Source organism: Octopus bimaculoides, chromosome 14 (genome assembly GCF_001194135.2).
Source record: "Octopus bimaculoides isolate UCB-OBI-ISO-001 chromosome 14, ASM119413v2, whole genome shotgun sequence".
Lineage (NCBI taxonomy): Eukaryota > Metazoa > Mollusca > Cephalopoda > Octopoda > Octopodidae > Octopus > Octopus bimaculoides.
The window spans coordinates 13,647,047-13,650,252 of NC_068994.1; the positions used below are offsets into that span (position 1 = coordinate 13,647,047).

Here is a 3,206-nt window from a genome sequence, read left to right on the forward strand (position 1 = left end):
CGGAGTTGATAAAAAAAGTACCAGTGGAACACTGTGGCCGATGTAATCGACCATCTCCTCCCCTCAAAAGTTGAGACTTTGTGCCTATTCGTAAATTTTGGCACAAGCCCAGCAATTTTGGGGGTGGGGAGGATAAGTCCATTACATCGATCTCAGTGCTCCACTGGTATTTATTTTACCGACCCCGAAAGGACGAAGGGCAAAATGGACTTTGGCGGAATTTGAACTCAGAAAATATTGACGGATGAAATGCCGCTAAACGTCCTGACCGGACGTACAAATGATTCTACCAGCTCGCCACTTTACAGCAGTACAATGATTATTACGCGTATTTCTATATTTTCTCTCTTGTTTCTTCATTACAGACAGCTACCGGAAAACAGGATTACCAAAATTGAGAAGGAAGCTTTCCGCGACCTCTTCGCCATGGAGAGATTGTAAGTAGGATTATGTCTTTATATTATTACTTTTCCTTCAGTCTTTCAGATTTTTGAAGCCGTTAATGCGGTTTCATATAATTTCGGTCGTCATTTTACCGATGTTACTTTGCAGATTTGATGGTATATAAGACAGAATTTTTTTTTCCGAAAACATACCTCAAAAGCGAAAAACGTCACCCCAGGTCCTACTTGCGAAGTTGGGCCTCCAATAAATTTATTTTGACCCTACAGGCTATTTTAATTCTTGTGATTTCTTGCTTTATTTTCAGCTGTACTGCCAACTTTCTTGTTATATCCAGTCATATTTTTTGCTATAATTGAGCTAGTTCTGCAATGTTTTGCTAGGTTACTTTAAATATAGATTTCAAATTTTGAGACAAGGCCAGCAATTTCAAGGGAGGGGGTAAGTCGATTACATTGACCCCAGTGTTCAGCTGGTACTTATTTTATTGATTTCAGAGGGATGAAAGGCAATATCGAAGTCGGTGGAATTTGAACTCAAGACACGAAGATTGCTTCAAATATTACACGCTTTAATATGGCTGCGAGCTGCCTGAATCGTTAGCACGCCGGGCAAAATGCTGAGCGGCATTTCGGCCATTTTTATTTTCTGCGTTCAAATTCCGTCGAGGTTGATTTTGCATTTCACCCTTTCAGGGTCGATAAAATGAGTACCAACTGAGTACGGGGGGGGGGGCAACATAATCGACTTACCCCCGCCTTTGAAATTGCTGGCATTTTACCAAAATTTGAAATCAGTATAGCATTCTTTAATGCACTAAAATATGTTTTTCCTGAAATCGCGCTGCAGAAATTTGGGTGCATCTAGAATGCCTGTGCACATTTCATGCTATCAAATACGGCAGAGTTTTAGGGTTTCATTGCCTGAATCAGTAGAGCAATATTTTGTTACAAATCTTTACGTCCTGATTTCAAATCCTACAATGGCTCACGTTGAGTTTATATTTTTCAAAGCTTGATAAAATGAGAGCATTGGTGATAAAATGAGAGCATCGTTTATACCTTTTGCTCTCAACTATGAAGTATTGGTCCATTGTTACAGATAATTACGATCCCAAAACTTTAAGTAAGCACGTATTGTCATTGTTTCAATGTTTTTCTTTCGCACAGCTAATGTTCCAGATTCCCTTCAATTCTGATAACCATCAAGTGAAACTAGAAAATCTTCGTGAATGTGTTTCTCACATATAGAATTTACAATGAGTGCTAATTAACATAAGTATGCATCTATGTATACATATGAATTGCATATATACGTATATATTTATACATACACACACATACACAGTATAGTATAGTATAGTATAGTATAGTATAGTATAGTATAGTATAGTATAGTATAGTATAGTATAGTATAGTATAGTATAGTATAGTATAGTATAGTATAGTATAGTATAGTATAGTATAGTATAGTATACGTGAGTGGAGGCGCAATGGCCCAGTGGTTAGGGCAGCGGACTAACGGTCGGGGGATCGCAGTTCGATTCCCAGACCGGGCGTTATGTGTGTTTATTGACCAAAAGCACCTAAAGTTCCACGAGGCTCCGACAGGGGTTGGTGGCAACCCCTGTTGTACTCTTTCGCTCCAACTTTCTCTCACTCTTTCTTCCTGCTTCTTGAGTAAAGCTGCGATGGACTGGCGTCCCGCATAGACACAAATATATGTGTGTGTGTGTGTGTGTGTGTGTGTGTGCGTGCGCGCGTGTAGTTGATCCGTTTGAAACGGAATGAAGTCCAGCTAATGAAGCGGTTATAGGAATTTATTTAATGTAAAGTGGTTTTTGAAGGTCTGGTCTTGTTACAGACAAGCAGACAAAAGATAAATAGATTGACAAAGATAGGTAGATAGATAAATAGAGACAGAGAAAGATTGGTATATGCATAAAGAGATAGCCATACATACATTTATTCATACATATATACGCGCGTGCGTGCGTGTGTGTAAGACGAGATGATCGTTGCTGGAAAACCTTTCGATCATAGGTTTGCTTGATCAGATGTCTGGCATAGGGGTAAACAACAAAAACCCTCACGGCCCACAACAAGACCGTCGTTCAAAATTCTATCCTTGGGTGATTTCCAGTTTCGCATGGACGGTCTGCCATACATTTCGGTTTATTTTTGCGTTTGTGTGTGTGTGTGGGGGATGTTTTTTCACTAATTTTCTTTCTCTATCTGTCTGTCTGTCTGTCTCGTCTCTCTGTCTGTCTGTCTGTCTCTCTCTCTCTCTCTCACACACACACACACACACACACACACACACATTCCCGTTCACTTTCTTTCTCTTTCTTTCTCTTTCGCTCACTCAATCATTCACCGTCTTAAGTAGGTCTTCAAAAAACCACAGGCTTTTCCAACAAACATTTAGGTCAGTCTTAACACATTCATGCAAGATTTTTAGTTTTAGTCCACCCACCTCCTCCTCCTCTCACTCTCTTTCATATTATTGCGTATAGTAGTGCTTGATTCTGTGTGAATGTGATTATGTGTGAATGTGTATATGTGAATGTGTGCGTGTGAATGTGTATGTATGAAACACGTCATGAGAAAATATATTATTAATGAAATATATAATAGAATCTTAGTCTTTTTGCTGTTATAATTTATTAGTAATAATACACACACGCACACATACACGCACACATACACGCACACACATACACACACGCATATATATGTGTGTATATATATATATATATATATGTATATATATATATATATATATATATATATATATATATATAT

The 3,206-nt window shown here is 38.4% G+C and overlaps 1 protein-coding gene across 1 annotated transcript in view; it reads left to right on the forward strand.

The window, feature by feature from the left end:
• The window catches only part of LOC106871913 (uncharacterized), a 172,854-nt gene that overhangs the window by 72,294 nt on the left and 97,354 nt on the right, over positions 1 to 3,206 (forward strand). Inside the window, exon 3 of the mRNA XM_052972683.1 lies at positions 366 to 437. Coding sequence (XP_052828643.1) covers positions 366 to 437 — 72 coding nt within the window. The remainder of the gene's footprint in view (positions 1 to 365; positions 438 to 3,206) is intronic.